General features: G+C 46.1%; 1 protein-coding gene across 1 annotated transcript in view; it reads left to right on the forward strand.

Moving 5' to 3' along the window:
• Positions 1–14961, forward strand: part of LOC104166186 (ankyrin repeat and SAM domain-containing protein 1A-like) — a gene marked incomplete at both ends in the record, with an annotated part of 25515 nt that extends 10554 nt beyond the window's left edge. Inside the window, 6 exon segments of the mRNA XM_009706036.1 lie at positions 1058–1153; positions 1264–1460; positions 3307–3399; positions 7306–7423; positions 14389–14417; positions 14419–14961. Of these exon segments, the coding sequence (XP_009704338.1) occupies positions 1058–1153; positions 1264–1460; positions 3307–3399; positions 7306–7423; positions 14389–14417; positions 14419–14961 (1076 nt within the window).
• Between the last annotated feature and the right edge of the window lie 250 nt (positions 14962–15211).

Genomic DNA, 15211 nt, shown 5'->3' on the forward strand with positions numbered 1-15211 from the left:
CTCATTTGCTGAAGGAGTGTGGCATGACTTTTACAGTTTAAATGGACTTAATTGAGCTTTGTTTAACTCACTTTAGAAGTTAATTAAAATTAAGGATAGCCTAAATCTACTTGCAGAATGCAAAGTAATAGCTTTAGAAATGATTTTGGATTAACTATCCTTTATGTGTCTGTGTAGGCAAATAGTCATCCATGGATCTTACATCCTGCTCTTCATTTCGTTGTGAAGCTTGGGCATGGATTTGCAGATGAGGTTTACAGAAAAGGCCTTGATTACTTCTGGTTTATAAAGGAGCTTGGCCCATTGTGCCTGTCCAAGTTAGGGAATGAAATGTGGCATCTTAGTTAAATTCATACCTTGTAATTATGCTGTCTTAATTTCCTCTCAGCTGTGGGGAGAAAGATCAGAAGCATATGCAACTGGTCTGCATTATTCATGCTTAGTATTTGAGAGCTTTACAGTTTCAAAGCACTTTGCAGACTTTAAATTAAGCTTTGCCTGTGAGGCTGGTAGGTATTATCTCTATCCTGAAATTGAAGACAAAGATGGGCTTTAAAACTGAAGTTCTTGCACGTAAATGCTGTTAGTTTGCCCCTGTAAGGGAGCTAGCTGCATGAGATGTTGCTGTCTGACTTTACTCATGTAAGCTTAATGTTTTTTGGCTTCGCCTGCAGTTAGGGGACCACAGCTAGAATTGGTTTCTCTGTCTTGTGACTCCAGAGGACCAGGCTACATCTCTGTTTAGTGATGTAACTTGTGTTCTACAACATAGAGTAATCTGTTCCGTGATGTTGTATGCATACAGGAGCTTTGCAGCTTTCTGATTAAAGACTGTGAAAGTTCAGAGAACCATCCTTAACCTTGTGCATGTGATTAAAGAAGCTGCCTGCTTCTATTTTGGGATCTGAACTGCAAGTTTTAATAATGTACTGTGGTTATTTTAGATTTAATAAGCTGACAGTTGGCTTTCCATCCACAAGGGAGGAAGTACCATATGCTGAGGTGGACGTAAAACTAGATTGACATAAACTGACCCTATCGCCCCACCTCATTGCAGATTACACGATTGGGAAGAAAAGTGCCAAAGCTGCAGAGAAGACTATTCAAGCACCACTTGTTCCAGCCACTGATCCTGTGTGCCGGATATCTCAGGGTAGGCTTCCACACAACACGGCAGTCACTAGCACTCTTCTTCCTGCAAGTGCTGACTTTCCAAGGACAGAAGTCCTGGGTGACATACTTGTCTGTCTCTTCCTCTCACAGGTGATGTGGAGAAAGCAGTTACAGAACTGATCATAGATTTTGATGTGAACCCAGAAGAGGAGAGCCCGTACGAAGCTTTATACAATGCAACGTCCTGCCACTCCCTGGACAGCCTTGCCAGTGGGAGATCTTCAGATCGAGAGTCTGTGAATAAGGAAGTGGAATCAACTGGTCTCAAAGCAGCAGGAGTCAGGCCTGTATGTAGCTATGTGTGTTCATCTCTGCTTGCCTTAGAAGGATAGGTAACTTCTTTCCATTTTCACGATTTTGCAGCAGGCTGCCAATCCCCCAGCTTGAGGAAATCTTTAAACTCATCCCTGATATCGATTAGAGCAGGCAGGGACCTCGCCTGTTTCACTGGCCTGTTCACATGACCTCTGTTGCATTGCCTATGAGTAGCCACTTCTACATGCCTGATTTTCACCTAGTGTTGTAACCTTCTGTTTTCTGGCAGTTGAATACTGGTGCCTGTGAGTTTTGGTTTGTCAGGACATTGCACTTAGCTGAAGGGCTTACTTCTTGTCTAGAAGAAAACTTTGGAAACTTTTGTGTGGAATGTTTTTCTTGTCTCTCTTGCTCTCTGCTTTGCCCAAGAAAAGGCTCTCAAGAAATTATCTTTAAGAATATCCTGTTGGAAACTAGTTGGCAGCAGAAACTCTTTTTTTTTCGTTTATTACTTGCAGAGATCTGTAGAGGATACTCAAGGCTTTACAAGGCAACGCAAAGCTCCTGAAACTGTCTCCAAAGAAGTCTTCCTCACCTTCTGTTAGTTGCATCTGCTGCCCCCCTTAGCAATCAGTAGCAACACTGCTACGGGGCAGATGGGATGCTGGCCTTGCAGCATGCTGTGTCAGCTTTGGGGTTTGTTTTCTGGTTGGTTTTACAAAGCCTGCTCCATGGATGTATTTTTGGACAAAAGGCAAAGCAATAATGAACAATTAAACTGCTGGTGGTACTGTAACCGTGCCTCCTCTCTGTCTGCGAAGAGGTGCATCCTTTTTCCTGTGCTAGTAGCAAATACAGTAGAAATGAGACAAAAGCTTTAGAAGACTGACATTTCAGCGATATCTCTCTTTAGGGTAGTTAGTAACTAAATCCTGGTGGCTTATATCCATCTATGTACCGTCCTGTGTTAATAGTGTCTGATGTGAAATAAGCTCAACTTTATCACAAATAAGAAAAGATGAGAGGCTGAACTGCAGTGAAAAGGGAGAAGAAAGAGGGACGTGCTCTAGGAGCTTGCTGGAGTTTCTCCCCAAACTTGCTTGAGGTTTTTTGGAGTTAGTTCAGCTCTGCTGCCTTTCCCTTTGCCGTTAGATGGAGCTGTTGGAGGGCAGGAGGTGACCTGGAGAGGTGTTCAGCTCTGCATCCAGACAAGGCAGCGCAGCTCGCACTGCCCACAGGCGATCTTGGAATATTTAAGGAATGCATTGCAGCATTGGCTCTTGATCTTTAGGGTTTTTCACTATAAAAGGTGCCTCTGGAATCAGTTATCTTACTCTTTCGTTAAGACACAAGTGATGTGGTTTCCCTTTCTGCTCATTTGCATGAGTTCATTACAGACCTTCACTGCGTAATGCTGTGCCGTTGAGATTACCAGTCTGGGTCTGAATGAACTGGCTTTAGTAATGAAGCAGTAAACCTGTGTAAACAGCGCCTTCCACCCGAGCTGTTTTATTCTCCTGAAAGCATAGTGGGTGCTCATGTGGGTCTGAGCTGGCCTTATGCAGTGTTACTGCTGTGGAGCAGGAGTGGGTGGTCTGCGTTATCAAGACCAGTCCATCCACAGGACTGTGGTACGGTCAATCTGCAGAAAGGGCTCTCTGCCCGAATAGGTATCCTGCCAGAGAGGAGGAGGAGGAGGGGAAGGCAGCAACCATGGCCAAGCTCTGTGCTGTTAGGACCGAATTTCTATTCTACCCAGATTAATTTGAGGAGGTCTGTACCATGCTGCATTCATAGCAGCGTGGACATAGTGTTGGTGAGAGCAGACGGGGTCGTGTTTGAACACAACACAGTTGACAGTGGTCTTCTAAACTGCAGAGAGAACGTCCACCACCGCCTGCCAAGCCTCCACCTGATGAAGAGGAGGATCAGCATGTGGAGAAGAAGATAGGCCATGGTGCTTCCTGTGAGGTACGTGGGATTTCATCTGGGATGTTTTATACGAATGTGGTTTAAAGAACGGTTTTAATAATTTGGGAGGAGCCGACTACGATATTACCTCTCTTGCAAGTCGGGTTGTGAATGCGAAGTTTTCTTTCGCTCCAGCATGGCTGCTGTCACTTGCCATGGGAACTTCCTTTGTGCAGTTCTTCCAGGGCACCTCTGTGTTGACCTTCAGCCTTACTTTCCTATTCTTGGCTGGGAATTCCCTTAGGAAGAGAGTTTTCTGAATCACGTTGCGATGTGGACTGCTGCCCACTTGTAATGATTCTACCAAATGCATCTTCGCTTGAGAGTGAAACCCAGAGGGCTGTCGCTTCCTGCTGCCTCTTAGCTTCCAGCTGTGGAGATGCGTGGGCTTGTGGGTTTCACTGACATGTACCAAGATCAGGGGCTTGAATTCAGCCAAGAATCTGGCCCAGCATATGTTAAAGCTGTCTTCTGCAGAGGTCAATGCGTCTAAGCTGCTTTTTGATGAAACTAAAGCTCTCTTATTCTGCATTGTTACTCCTGGGCTTCCTATTGCTCATTTTTATTCACCTGCCTGTGGACGTCAGATGCAAGGGCTCTCCAGGAGACCCATCTGTGGGGGTGTGTGAAACCACAAATGTGTCTTGGCAACTTCTGCTGACACCCAGGAAAATCTTCAATGCAAAACCAAATCTTGTGGATTTCCTTGCTTTTCCAAATGCAGTAGGTTATATGTAAAACAAGTGGAGTGTGTGCTGCCTCTAGCTGTCGGAACAGACTCCAGTTCACCAGATGCTTTGCTTTCGATGTGGAGATCTGCTGAAGATCCTACAAGGCATAAATGTGGTCTGTTTTCTGAAGTATGTCAAATCTACGCGAGACATGAGTGAGCATTATTTGCTTTAATAGAACTGCCTTTTTATGGAGAGTAAAGCTCCAAATAGTGTATAAACAGTAAAATTGAAATGTGAAATGGTGGACTGATCTCTCCACTGCTTTTAAAATGTTTTTGCAGTGTGTGATAACCAGGCCCATGGCTGGCTCTGGGCAGAGGAGGGCTGGGTAGCAGGTCACAGCATAACTGGAAAGCAGAACTTGTTCATGATGATAAACACGAGGGAGGGAAATGTGCATTGACTGCTCCTGCTGAGTTATCTTGCCATATTTAATTATAGAACACCTGCTGTGTTGTCCTGCCATTAACAGCTTTGGAAGCATGATCCATTAAAGGAAAGCTTGCTGGCACACAGACTTGTACGCAAAGTGACTCGCTGGGGAGATCTTGGTTTGCAACCAGTTTCATTGATATAACTTACAGGCGGTGCATGTTGCTGCCTGGAAATGACCTTCTAGAGGTACCAATAAGGCAGTTTTGGGTCTGATTCTTTTTCTTTGCTTGCTGCTTCTGGGCTGCTCTGCTTTTGAGTCTTGCTCAGTATTTATCATCTCAGAACACGTCCTCTCTGGGTCGGGCAGGCATAAACAGGAATATGCTTAGGGAATGCTGTAAATGTCTCATTGCAGCATCCTCATCTGCCATCCTCCAGACCTGCTCTCACATTAGAGCCAGGACAGTTAGTCATTGAATATTCTGGGGTTGGGCCAAACTCTAGTTTCAAAAGTAGTCTTTTTATTCCGTTGCCAAGATGGGGCTATCAGTCAAAGCAGATGTGCATAAACAAGAAACTTTTAACTTTCATCATGGAAAAACGTTAGGACAATCAGGCAAAAGAGCTGATTGTTTGGGGGTGCTTGAGTGCCTTCCTTCACTATCTGCAGAAACCTTCTGGGTTTGTAGCTGAATAAGAGTCTGCGTTGTCAAATTAAACTTCAGTTTCATTTGTTTACTCTTCATCTCTGAAAGGGAAGTGCAGATAAAAGACAAGGCGCCATGATTGTTCTAGCAGTTTGGTCTGCAGTTCTGGTGAGGGAGGAGAGAGGAAAGAGATGAGTTACCCTTTAAAAAGTCTTTCAAAGTCCACTGCGGTGGATTAAGTACACTTTAAAGAGCGTGCTCATTACTAACAACATCTTATTTTTGGACTTTGCTAATAGTGAATATTTATACATGCTGATCAACATGTATAAATAAATGAAAGATGAATTGGAAGAATGTTTTATTTGATTTTGTTACTCCTGGTTGCAGAGCCTACAGAGCAAGCCTGGTTTTCCAGCAAACAATGGTCTTCATTTTGAGTGAATTTGAACCTGAAATTCTATTTAAAGCTTGGAAGGATGAGAGATGGAGAAAATAAAGTGTAACCAGGCCTATAAGCGCATGCACAAAAGCTGGGAGTTGCATGCTGCTGGGGAGCTACTGCCCTCTGATACGTTCAGTGCACTTGAAAGAGGACAGCGCAATAATGGTTGTCTGCAGGAGTCTTAGGGGTGCACTAATGCCTGGCTTGAGGTCCAGGCTACAACTGTTGTGACAGGCTGCTGCTGTGCAGTACTTTTCCAAGATCTCTGGCGAGAGCCTGTTACCTACTGTTACGGTCTGATGTTTTTGTGTCACCATCTGGTCAGAAGTTTTTTTTCCTTAATTTGCTCATTACAAGCTCCTTCACCTGAAAAGGAGCAGGTCTGCCTTGACAGCTCATGCTTGAAGCAGGTAGAATAAATACTTTCTTTGCCAGACATGGCCCATTTCCTCCTATTGAGAAAGTTGATTTAAAAGGCAGCTGGGCTTATGCAGAAACAGTACATGGATGTAGGAATCCTGTCTGTGCTGCTGACTCCTGGGTGTCTCTCCAAGACTCCCTAAGCTTCCAGAGGTCCAGACTTTATTGCGGTCAGGTAGGTACCTATTTGCCCTTGAAGCAACTCTGATGCCTTGACTTTGGGGAAGGAATTGGAGGTGGTGCTTAGTCTGCTGTCTAGACAGTGGCAGTTCCAGGAGTCTGTGAGCAGTATGAGAGCCCTCCTTGGGGGAATATTTTGTTCAGACCTCTTCCTCCCTGTCTTGGCAGCAGGTGGGGATTGCTTTGCTTTCTGGCTTGGGTTTGACCCCACTGCGGTTGGCTGGGTTTGCAGTAGGCACACATGGCTCCTGGGATGGGGCTGCATCAGCCTGCCAGGAGATGGTGCTGAAAGGCAGCTGACCATGGAGGCAGGGTGCCTTGAAGCCCAGTTTAGCCCCTTTAGCACTGGGATGGCACACGTGGCTCTCTAAGGATGTCCAAATGCCTGGCATCCTTGGCATTGAGGTGAACCAACATGTGTGAGTCTGCAGCAAGACTCATTTGGATCGTGCATCAAGACCGCATCCCTGGACATGGATGGTGGCTTTCCAGAGCAGCTTGTTGGAGGGTCTGCCAGTATTACAAACAAGCTTTAATCAGAGGCTTTTTGGGATTTAAATGAACACAATCAATGCTGCACATCCTGAGATTAAACTGAGTTTATACAGCATTGCCTGAGGGCTCTTTAGGACTAAATACACTGTGCATCCTGGGGTTAGAAATGCCAGATCTGGGGCTTCTGAAAAGGTGGCAGGGATTTTGGCTTTTTTTTTTTTTCCCCAGCCATGTCCTAATAGGGCCAGCAACTAAATAGTGAATGACGATGCAAATTCCAATAGCAACAGTAAGTCTGAGTTGGGATGAACAGGAATAACGGTCTCAGCTCTTTTCCGCCCTCCAGGCTGTCTGCAGACCTTGCGCAGTGAATCAGTTGGTCACTGCTAGAAAACTGTCAGCAACCTTAAATACTAGAAAATAAAGGGGGTTTGGGTGGGTTTTTTTGGAGGGGTAAAGGGAGTATTAAATTTTTAGATCACGCTCCACTGTGAAGGTGTTGCCTCTGCCAATTCCGTGCCTAAACCATGGCATAATGAGGCCTTGTGCTTTATTGCCGGGATAAATAGCATTGCTTTGTGGAGCACTACATTATGCTGTTTTTCATTAGGCCTCTGTTGCACGAGGAAAGAGCAGGGGAAGTGGAGCTGAGGAAGAGGAACACCCTTACGAGCTGTTGCTTACAGCAGAAACTAAAAAGCCAGTTGCGGTGGATAGGAAAACAAAAGGTAAGTGACCATCCAAAAAAGCAGAGCTGTTTGCTTAGATGCATTTAAGGAAAATGTAGAGGGCAGAGAGTAACTGGAACAATTAAACTGTTGGGTGTGGCAGCTGGGTTCTGGATTGCAATTGTTTTGTTTCCTGGTTATTCTCACTTTTATAAAGGAGAGATCTAAACGTTCCTGTACAAAATGTACGTGGAGGAAAGGCAACTCTGCTATTTTGACAGCTGAAAGATTGCAAGGACCTACTCTGTTAACTTAGAAAATATGCAAATCTTGTGCACAGTCAAGTGAATGCAGAGGGGTGGGAGGCTGTGCCATGTTGTTACAGGTGAGGTGAACCAATGCAAGCGTTTAAATGAGCTGCGTTCTCCATCCAGCTGAATTTGAAGACCTGCCAGCAGTGCATGTTTGTATCGGCAGATGATTGGCCCCGCTGTCCTGGTCTTAAGATCAACATCCCACTGTGTATTAAAGCTAATTTGAGATGTAAACTAACAAAGGAGAAAAACAAGTGTGTAGAGCAAGCCCCTTTCTAGAACTGACTGAAAATCCACTGTATAGCCAGGCTAAGTATCGAACTAGTCCCTCTTCTCCCAGAGGGACTTTTGTGCTTAACAAAAGATCTGGGAACACCTTGTCTCTTGTGTTTGGCTGTTGCTGGGCTTTTTGGCTTTCCTTCAACAACAACAACAAAAGATTTGTTTAGAGGAAAAACATCTCTTGCTTAATTCAAAAGTCCTGAGCAGGAGTTTGGAAGGATTTAGTTTGGATTCTAAACCTGGAAACCATCTCACTTTGAGGATGAACAGAGGATAATGAAAACTCGATGTGATTGCCTCATTGACTGCCCTGTAGGACCTGCATCTTTTTATTTTTCTTCTTGCAGCATGGTAACTTTCATTCCTTGAGTCCTGCCGCACTCCTAGCTTGTATAGGGTGGCACAAGAGGTCAATGTTTTCCCACCAGCATTTGCCAAAGCCACTTGCTGCCGGAGGCAAAGTTAGGGTGCTTTTCAGGTTGGTGCTTTGCAGTCTCGGCCAGGAATAGTCCTTGGGTGACAGCCATTGAACCAAAAACTTTCAGGCTATCTTTTCAGTGTGCAGCTATTGCTGGTTATTCAAGTGCGAGCTATTCCCGACTCCTTTGCTCCTTTCCCTGGCTACCATGTCTGGGCTTGATTAGTATGAGTGAAGCTGTGTTGTAATTATGTGTCAGATTGAAATAAAATCTCAAAGTAATGCATCTGCTTGTTCTTGATGTAAATCTCTTCCCCTGAACACCTGAAGATGTCGTTACTGCAGGCTATCTAAGCCCCATTTCAGGAAGAAGTTGCAGGAAGCATCTTTAGCCTATGAAGGATCCAGAGCAGAGTCCTGTCTCTTAATGTACAGCAAGAAAGAGAACAGCTGTGACTTCAGGGTTTGTAGCTTATGGAAGATGTTGCTGTGTTTGTAACAAACCCAGAGCCCTTTCCACTGTTGTAGTGGGAGAAATCCAAGCATGCAGTTGAGTTTTCTCATCTTCCAGGGCTGGTGTGCTCTTTTAAATGCCATTAGTACTATGACTCCTGGGGTGGAGCCTTCGATCTGGTGGAGGTGAAGAGCTGCTCCTAGGGGGAAGGGGCCCAGCCAATGTATTTCTCATCTCTTCCATTTCTTAAGCTCACCAAGACCATCTCCCGTTGCTCTTCATGGTGAACCTGGAGAGAGACACACGACTGTTTGTCCCCCTTCTCCAGAGGGTACCAGCTGTTTTCCAAAACATCTCAGAGTGATCCCTGTGGCACGCCCACATGTGTGGCAGTGTCCCCAGCTGGCAACCCTCCTTATACTGCAGGAGCAGCTGAGCTTTGAGAGGGCCCCATGTCATCTTTCACCTGCTGTTTGTCCTCTCGGGGACTTCAGGCTTCTCAACCCCAGCAGGAGATGAGGCAGTGACTACTTTTCCCTTTTGTGTTTAGCACTGACTATTTTTCTGGTTTGTGTTGTTCATCCTTGCTTTCTGTCACAGCATTACAGGTTGCTTCTTCCTGCACATGAGTTTCCTAACTGCTCTGGAAGGGTGGATCAGCTTTGATATCTGCTTTATTACACTTGGGAACAAAAGCAAATGTGTCCGGCTTTGGCAGTAGTTGGGGTCAGATGCCAGAAAGACATGTGGAGGCAGACGTCACTAAGTATGAAATGCGAGGTATATGCTGATGAGGGGGGAGAAGATGTATTTAGGGGAATAACAGAGTTGTTTTGGCAAAAAGTTAAGGGCTGAGCGAGGGACTGAAGACTTCATTGGGGTGTTGGAGAATTTTCCCACCTCTGGATCAGAAGGGTCCTGGAGCATCAAAGGCAACAGCTCAGTCGCAAGACAAGGAGCAGACTGAAGCATGGCTTTGAATTGCTTCTTGGCCCTCAGTCTGAGAGGCTGGGCTTCTAGATGTTACTTGATGAGTTCTGGAAGAGCCTTTGGTCAGAAGAGGAGGACTCTGGTTCTTGCGGGATATTGAGAAGGGCTTTTCAGGGCAGCCGAAAGGCTGAATTTCAGACACGCTGTTTTTAATGGTGCCTTTCATATGTGATGGCTGCCTTTGTTTCTCTTGCTGCAAGTTGTCTTTTATTCAGTGACTAGATGAATGTGGTATTATCCGCCTGGCTTTGGTTGCCTTTTGTGTATGTTACAGTGGTTTGCTGTCACATGCTAGAGCACTGGGGAAAGTTGGACTAATGTTTTGGGCAGAGGATCAGAAGTGGTTTAAGCCAAATGCTTTCCCATTCCCTTTGGTAAGGAAGCTACATGCCATCGCTTGCATGAAGTCAGGGCATTCAGACCTTGTAAGAGGACTGGTAAATAGGCCCAGAGTGGCGAGCTGTGTGTGGACAGAGCGGGAGCAGACTGTTCAACTCCTCCTGCCTTCAGAGAGACCTGATGGAGGATGAACGCAGAAAATGCTTCTGTGTTTTGATGTCTGTCTTGCTTCTCAGGAGAGTTATCTGCGAGTGTTGTCAGCAGTAACCAGCCGCAGGTAGGACTTGGTTCTTTCTGATAGTTATTAAAAACTGGTATTTGTTGAGGGTTCTGCTGTGCTGCTTCCATAGGAAGCCCAGCTTGAAGTCTCTACTTTGCCCTTCCTTCCGCTGGAGTTTTTCTTCATGGTTATACTCGTTCAACCAGATATATGACTGTGCCCTAAGCCAGAGATCTGAAATGAACCAACGACAAAAGACAAAACATGGTGCAGAGAGATTTAAAGAGAATATCTTTTCAGAGAGCCAGAGTATGGCTACAGAAACATTGGGGTGGATATCACTACAGGGAATCTATGGGGACACAGGAGTATTGCAAACAAAAGGTTGGAAGGGACAGAAGCCTCTTGGTTTGTCATGAGATGAATGATAGTGTAGAACCACAACCTGCAAGCCCTCCCTTGGTTTGATCGCGGCTGGAGGACAGACCCCTTTCCCATGTCTCGGGTCCAAGCCTGCATTTCTGCTGTCATGCTGTATTTAGAAGCTTCTGTGCAGAGGCACGTTAACGATCTCTCTCAGCAACTAGGACGGTGTTTTATTGCCCTTTCTTAAAAGAGGAATAGGGGAGGGAGTACAAAAGAGCAGGAGTTCAGGTAGCTTTTGGAGGATAAGCTCTGCCCAGAATGACTGAGCTTGATGAGACTAATACAGGAGCGTGCTGTGCATGTCTGGATTTCACATGCAGTACCTCGCTCTGTAAATGAGCCTTTTTTCAGTTCTACAGCAGTTTAGGGTTATTTTTGCACCTCTGAAGCAGCACCCTGAAAGCCAGTTTCCTTTTCGTCTCTGGCCTTCCACGCCACAGGAGATTTGCGTGCTCTGCACTTGACAAATTCTGGCTTGATGTAGCATGGGGAGCCTTTTCTAGATGAAAGTTAGAGGCCAGCATATGCCCTTGCTAGTTTTAAGGCTGGGGAGCTTGAGCAAAAAGCAGCTGCAATAACAGCTTCATTCTCCTAATCCAGGGACCTGAAGCAGATCCTGCTAATGATACATATGGAAAGAAATTCAATCAAGGCAGGGCAGTTGCAGCTTAGTGTTTTGAGTTTAGGGAAGTGCTTTGTATCTGGAATCATCAGGCTGCTGGCAGGGAAGTTCTTAATTGAATCCTCCCTGGGAAGCGGACAGTCTGTACCCAGAAAAGGGCTCCTGTTCCCATTAGGTGTTGGAAGCGACCTCTCCTGTTGATGAAACCTGCAGCAGGCATTGGCTGAAGAAGTCAGGAGTACTCAGATGTCTGTGCTTGGGTGTAAAATGGGAGTTGAACAGAAGTCCCTGTGTTAAGGACGACTCCCTTTCTGAGTTAAAAGGTGTAACTGGAGGAGGATGCTTTCAAATCCCTTGGAGTGTAGCAGATGGATGGAACTGGGGTCTCTCTGCTTTTCTAGCACCAAAATACTATTTTCCCCTTCTCCAAATTTGCTACACCCTTGAAAAACAAGTACTGTTCATCTTTGTGCCGTGAGAAAAGTGACTAGCACGTCAGCTGAATCGTGTCAGTAACCTGTTCCAAAAAGGTACACTTTCCCGAGATGGCAGTGGTTGTTCTGCCCTCTCTGCTAGCCATCCTCAGGCACCGTTAGTTGAAACCCCAAAAGGTAAGGCCTGGGGAACCCTCAGCGTTCCTGCCATGAGCACATCAATGATAAAAAGGAGCGAGATGACTCTTTCCTTCCTACATTAGTTCTTCTGTCTGCAGCTTTGAGGGCAGGCTCTGAAATGTCTCCTTCAAGATGTTCCTCGCATCTTCTGAGCAAGTGCTCTTGCTTCATCCCTTCCTTCCCTGGCAGCTGCCTTGTATTTCGAGGTCCTTCATCGGCTCGAGGATGAATGGGCGGCTGTGATTTCTGTTCAACAGGAGCCCTTTTGTGAGTGTCTGGAGCTGGATTTGGAGCACTTTGTTCTGGCTGGACTCAAGTGTTCCAGCACGTGGCATAAATTTTGACCAGCCGCCCCTCTGCCTTCAGCAGAAATGTCAGTAAAGGTTAAGCTGGGACATGGAAGAAGTGATTTCCAAGGAAGGAAAGAAGTTGAGAAGAAAGGCTGTTGATCTTGCAAAAGTTTTTCCCTCCCCATCAGGTTAATGTGACTGGGTCCTTCTTAGCAGGTTGGTAGCTTTTTCTTCTAATATCAATCTGTCCTATGGATGCAGCATGTCTGACATCTTCTAAGGTTTCTCTCCAGCATTACAGCTTCATAATTTTATGCAAAGTAATTGAACATAGTCCGGTCTTGAGGTCTTCTAATGGGGTGCTACTGTTGGCACTCCCCAGCCAGCATTAGGAACGATGCCGGTGGCACCACCTGCCCGCAGGGAATGTGCCTCCCCCTTGGCATCTTCAGTTACAGAACTTGTGGTTTGTGTGCCCGTGCAAGATAATCAACAACTACTTCATTGTCCTGGAATCTTTAACTCATAGGATCCAGAATGAAATAAGCCCTTGCATCACTTGATCCCAGTGAGAAGTGAGGTCTGCCGGCACGCTGCCCTGGCAGTTAACCTCCGTTCAGGCTTTTACTGTTCCTGACTCAGCTGCCAAATGAGCAAGCCGCTTTTAGCGTTTCTGTGGAGTAAACAAATGCCTGCGAGAGGGACTAGCTACGCTCATCAAACACAGGGCGCATGAGACCCCAGGATCTGCGGCGGCTTGCAAAGACAGATGACTAATTCAGTCCTTTCCTGCCTCATTTCTGGTGTGAGGACAGACCACAAAACCAGATGGGTGTTAGTGTTTGAAAATGACCTGGTCAAGCTTAGTGCTGGAAAGGATGCTTGGAGGGGAAGGAGTTGATCCCACTGTTGTTGCTAACAGCCTGCTTTTAGTTAAAGATAAGTAAGATTCGCTAGTGTATTTTGCCTCACTGAAATGAGGATTCCTTTGCCTTGGCTTCCGAGAGCTGCTGTCTTGCAAAGCAAGCAGTTTCCTCTTCACATCTAAACATCCTCCTTGCGCTTCAGAGCCACATTGTCGGGGTGCTTTGCTTTATTGTTCTTTTGCAGTGTTGTTCTTCGGTCCTCAGACTGAAGAGTGTTTCTTCGGCAAGGAAGTGGTTAAAATTTGCCAGCAATTATGGGCAGGTATAGGAATCCTTGGTAAACAAGTTACACTTCTTAGCTTTACAAAGTTTTGCTTTTACAGCTCAAATGCACGTTCAGATGCGACCAAGGTGAGTACATGTATATCTGCACGTGTTTGGCAGTTGGGATCAGTCAATTTTTCATGACTTATGCAGGACCCTGGTACCTGATATTGAAGATGTTGGTGCAGGAGTAGCTGAGTAAGTGTCGTATTTTCTGGAACAGCCAGGTGCTCTGCACAGCTCGCTGTGTTAGTAGATCAGATTATTCTGTGTTCAGTGGTTCGCTTGTGAGAGAGAGACTTTTTGGTCAAGTTTTTTTATTGCATAAACTGTTTATTTCTCTCCCCTGAGTAAGGAGGAGAGGTTAAACTTGGAAACCACTAGGGAGGAAAGCAGTGTTTTTTTGGGGGGAGCGGATTTTGGAACTTGCAGGTTGATTACAGTCCAGAAGTTTTCCCACCCTGCAGCTCATGCCAAGAGCAGGGAGCGCTGCTCTAAATAACACTTTGGCCTTTATGGAAATGTATCGGACATTCCAGGAGCCTCCGTCTCTGCTTCTCCTACCTCGCTTGCTCTCTCTGCAGGATATAGTTAGCACTTCTCTTAACCTTATATAGCAAGGCCTGATAGTTAGTGTTAACAGGAATAAAACAACAAGGAAAGCTGCCAGATTGCATAAATCAGGCCAGTGTTTGGAATTTCATAAATGCCATGACTTTGGGTACAAGTTGAGCACACGGAACAATACTGAACTGTTCTTTCTTTATCTCTCCCTCCCTTGCTGAGGGAGGGCAGGGGGAGAGCTGGAATTTTGCTGCTTCTTCCATGTTTCTAATCTCTCCCCCCCCATTTTCTTTCCCTTGAAGACCACAGGAGGAGCAGTGGCAGCCGCAGCCCGAGACTCTGCCGACGGCCAGGACATCCAGGTTCCAGAGCAGTTTTCAGGGTTGCTTCATGGTTCTTCCCCGATCTGTGAGATAAGTGAGGACCCTTTCAGACTCGTTTCCTCCGCAGAGAAAGGAGGCACGGAAGCTACAAGCCACCCACCTGCTATGCAGCTGGAGGATGCTGACTTACCTGCCTCTGGATCAGTACGGACCAGCTCTCCGGACCAAAACCAGAAAGCGATCTACGCAACTGTCCAGCACACGCACGTCAACCGGGCGGATCCTGAAACTGTAGTCACGCCCCACGTGCTACAGTACCCCGGCAGTGCTGAGGAAGAGGGGGACAGAGCTGTGGGCAGAGCCCACCCAGGGAGCAAGCCCAAAGCCGAGCTCAAACTCAGCCGCAGCTTGTCTAAATCAGACTCTGATCTTCTGACCTGCTCTCCGACAGAGGACGATGCCATGGGGAGCCGGAGCGAATCACTCTCGAACTGCAGCACTGGGAAGAAGAGGCTGGAAAAGTCCCCGTCCTTTGCTTCGGAGTGGGATGAGGTAAGGCTGACCTTGCTTAAGAGCTTCTGTGCCAGGAATGAATCTGTACAGCATGAGCTCCTCTCTGCCACACTGGCCTTCAGAGCGGGTCCTGGGTGGTTTTCTTTACTTTTACTAACTCTCACATTGCATTAACAGGCAAATGCTCACTTATAAGTCTTTAAGGTGTTGAATGCCAAAAGATAAGGGTTAATTGAAGTGGGGGAGAAGCAGAATTGCAAGAAGTGAGGGGCTTTTTGAAGTTTACGTT

This window comes from Cariama cristata, unplaced genomic scaffold (genome assembly GCF_000690535.1).
Source record: "Cariama cristata isolate BGI_N322 unplaced genomic scaffold, ASM69053v1 scaffold11000, whole genome shotgun sequence".
In the NCBI taxonomy this organism is placed as follows: Eukaryota; Metazoa; Chordata; class Aves; order Cariamiformes; family Cariamidae; genus Cariama; species Cariama cristata.